The sequence below is a fragment of the Neomonachus schauinslandi genome, chromosome 15 (assembly GCF_002201575.2).
Source record: "Neomonachus schauinslandi chromosome 15, ASM220157v2, whole genome shotgun sequence".
Classification (NCBI taxonomy): domain Eukaryota; kingdom Metazoa; phylum Chordata; class Mammalia; order Carnivora; family Phocidae; genus Neomonachus; species Neomonachus schauinslandi.
In genome coordinates, this window is record NC_058417.1 from 21604943 (window position 1) to 21607123 (window position 2181).

Sequence of the window (2181 nt, forward strand, 5' to 3'; positions counted from 1 at the left end):
CCCCCCCCCCCCCCCCCGGCGTGGCACTTCTCAAGAGAACCAAGAGCAAGAGTGAGCTGAAAGCCAAGTACTCACCGTGGTGAAGTCCTGGTGGCCACACTCCTGCCCTTTGAACTTGCAGTAGAGCATCATATCCTTCAGGTCGTGGCCCACGCGATGCAGAAACTCCAGCATGCTGAACTGCTTGGGTTTGTAGTGTTTGAAGTTGGCCTTCTGCCGCAGGGCCTCCAGCACCGTGGGGTCGGCCAGGTGCGGGTCTGGGATCTGCAGGTTGACATCGAGCAGGGCCAGCAGCTCCCCAGCGTGGTACAGGTCATTGGTGGTCAGCCTGGAGAACCGGAAGCCATTGAGGTTGCAGAGGGTCACAGCTGGGAAGACCAGGCTCTGGGCCACCACCTCATCCACCTTGGTGACGTGCTGGTAGGAGAGGTAGTAGGACACCCTCTCGGAGCTCTCCACCAGCAGCAGGCCCAGGGAGCCCACGAAGGCCACGGCCCAGAGCACACGCCGTATGGTCATCGGCCCATACACGAAGATGTGGCGGATGCCGTGCAGGGTGGAAGTGTTGGCGAAGATATGGATGCTCGAGGGCTGCAGGCTGCCCTCGCTGGGGCTCTCCTTGAGGTCCATGGGGACCCTGTGCAGTTCCGCAACTGGCTTCAGGATGATCCAATTTCAGGGAAGAGTTCCCAGTCCTCGGGCTCCGCTCAAACCTTGACGTTCAAGGGAGAGAACACGGCAAGGCAAGCATCAGGCCAGGCGCCTTGAGTTTATCCTGGGAGCCCAACCGCACGCTGCCAGGGGTGAGTGTTTATATAAGCCCATTCAAACTCTAGCTCCTGATTTTTTCCAGGCGATAAGGAGGGCTGGTTTTATTTAGGGAGACACCAAGGTGATGTGGAAGAGATGTGGGTGGGAAGGGAGAGCTTAGCCAATGGAAATAAAGTCCTCCCCCCTACACACGCCACTAGAGACAAGATTAAAAGCGAGAGCGAGGGAGAAAATGCTTCAAACAAGTCTCTCGGTAGCCCGGAGCCTGTTAACCAGTGCATAATGCCCCGCGTTGAGCATCCCGGGGATGTTGCGCGGCCACGCTGATGCACTGCGGGCGGGCGCAGCGCGGAGCCTCCCAAGCCGCCGATGCTCCGCTCCGCTCGGCTCCCCGGCGCCGCTCTGGACCCCGGATTCCGCTTCTCGCTGCTGGCCGCCGGCCCTCCTCGCCGCCTCCTCCAGGCCCCCTCTCTCGGGCGGAATTCCAAATGCCGGCGAGCCGCGGCCAGCGCCCGGAGAGGAGGCAGCGCGCGACCGCGGAGAGGCGCGGACCCGGAGGCTGGCAGGACGCTGGGGCTCCACGGGCCTCGCCTTCCCCCCCACCCCGCCTCCCGGAAGTAAGGCGAGACCCAGAGGGCGCCGAGCGAGCCGGCCTCCTCCCCTCCCCCGCTCCCCCACCCCGAGCTGCGGGGGTGGGGGGTGGGAAGGGGGGCGGGGAGGGAGGTGGGGGTGGGGGTGGGGCTGGCGGGGACCCGGTGAAAGTTTCTTTTTGGCCATTTTCGGAGGGAGCTAATGGGGGCCACTCGGGGAAGGTGGGGAACTGGCCCTGGGAGTGAGGACGTGACACCCCTCCCGGTGGATGCAGGGAGGCACAAACATTCCTTTGCCGGAATTCTGCTCCCAGGTCACACTCAGCCTGGGGTCTCCAGCGGGGAGATGCGGAATGTGGGGAAGGTAAGGAGCAATCTAAAACCATAGTGCGTTCTGCCGCTGGCCAGCAGAGTGGGAGGGGAACATTCCGGGGAGGAAGGAGCCCCTCCTCAGGTGGAAGAGCCAGGCGCCCCTTGGAGACCCAGAGAAAGAGCAACAAGTAGACCCCCCCCTCTCCCCGGAACTGCTGTCCCAAGGTTCTGTATCTGAAGAAGAAAGACAGCTGGGGTTCCAGGTAGGGCTGGCTGCATTCCCTTTGGGCTGTGTGTGTGTGTGTGTGTTCTGCCCCAGGGTGTGCCAGATGGAAGCACAGCTGGAGATAGAGGTGGGAGCAAAGGATTAGGGTTTCAGCCACCTACCTCCTTTTCCTGAAAATCGCCTGGAAGTCAGCCCCTGCTAGCAGGTGGGTGTGACTTGCCTGGGTGCCAGGGATCAAATGGCTGGAACCTTATACAACTGGTGATGCTAAATCCCATCAGG

The 2181-nt window shown here is 62.0% G+C and overlaps 1 protein-coding gene across 1 annotated transcript in view; it reads right to left on the reverse strand.

Annotated features, from left to right (window-relative positions):
• Positions 1 to 630, reverse strand: part of ASIC2 (acid sensing ion channel subunit 2) — a 1092913-nt gene extending 1092283 nt beyond the window's left edge. Inside the window, exon 1 of the mRNA XM_021704197.1 lies at positions 76 to 630. Within this exon, the coding sequence (XP_021559872.1) occupies positions 76 to 630 (555 nt within the window). The remainder of the gene's footprint in view (positions 1 to 75) is intronic.
• Between the last annotated feature and the right edge of the window lie 1551 nt (positions 631 to 2181).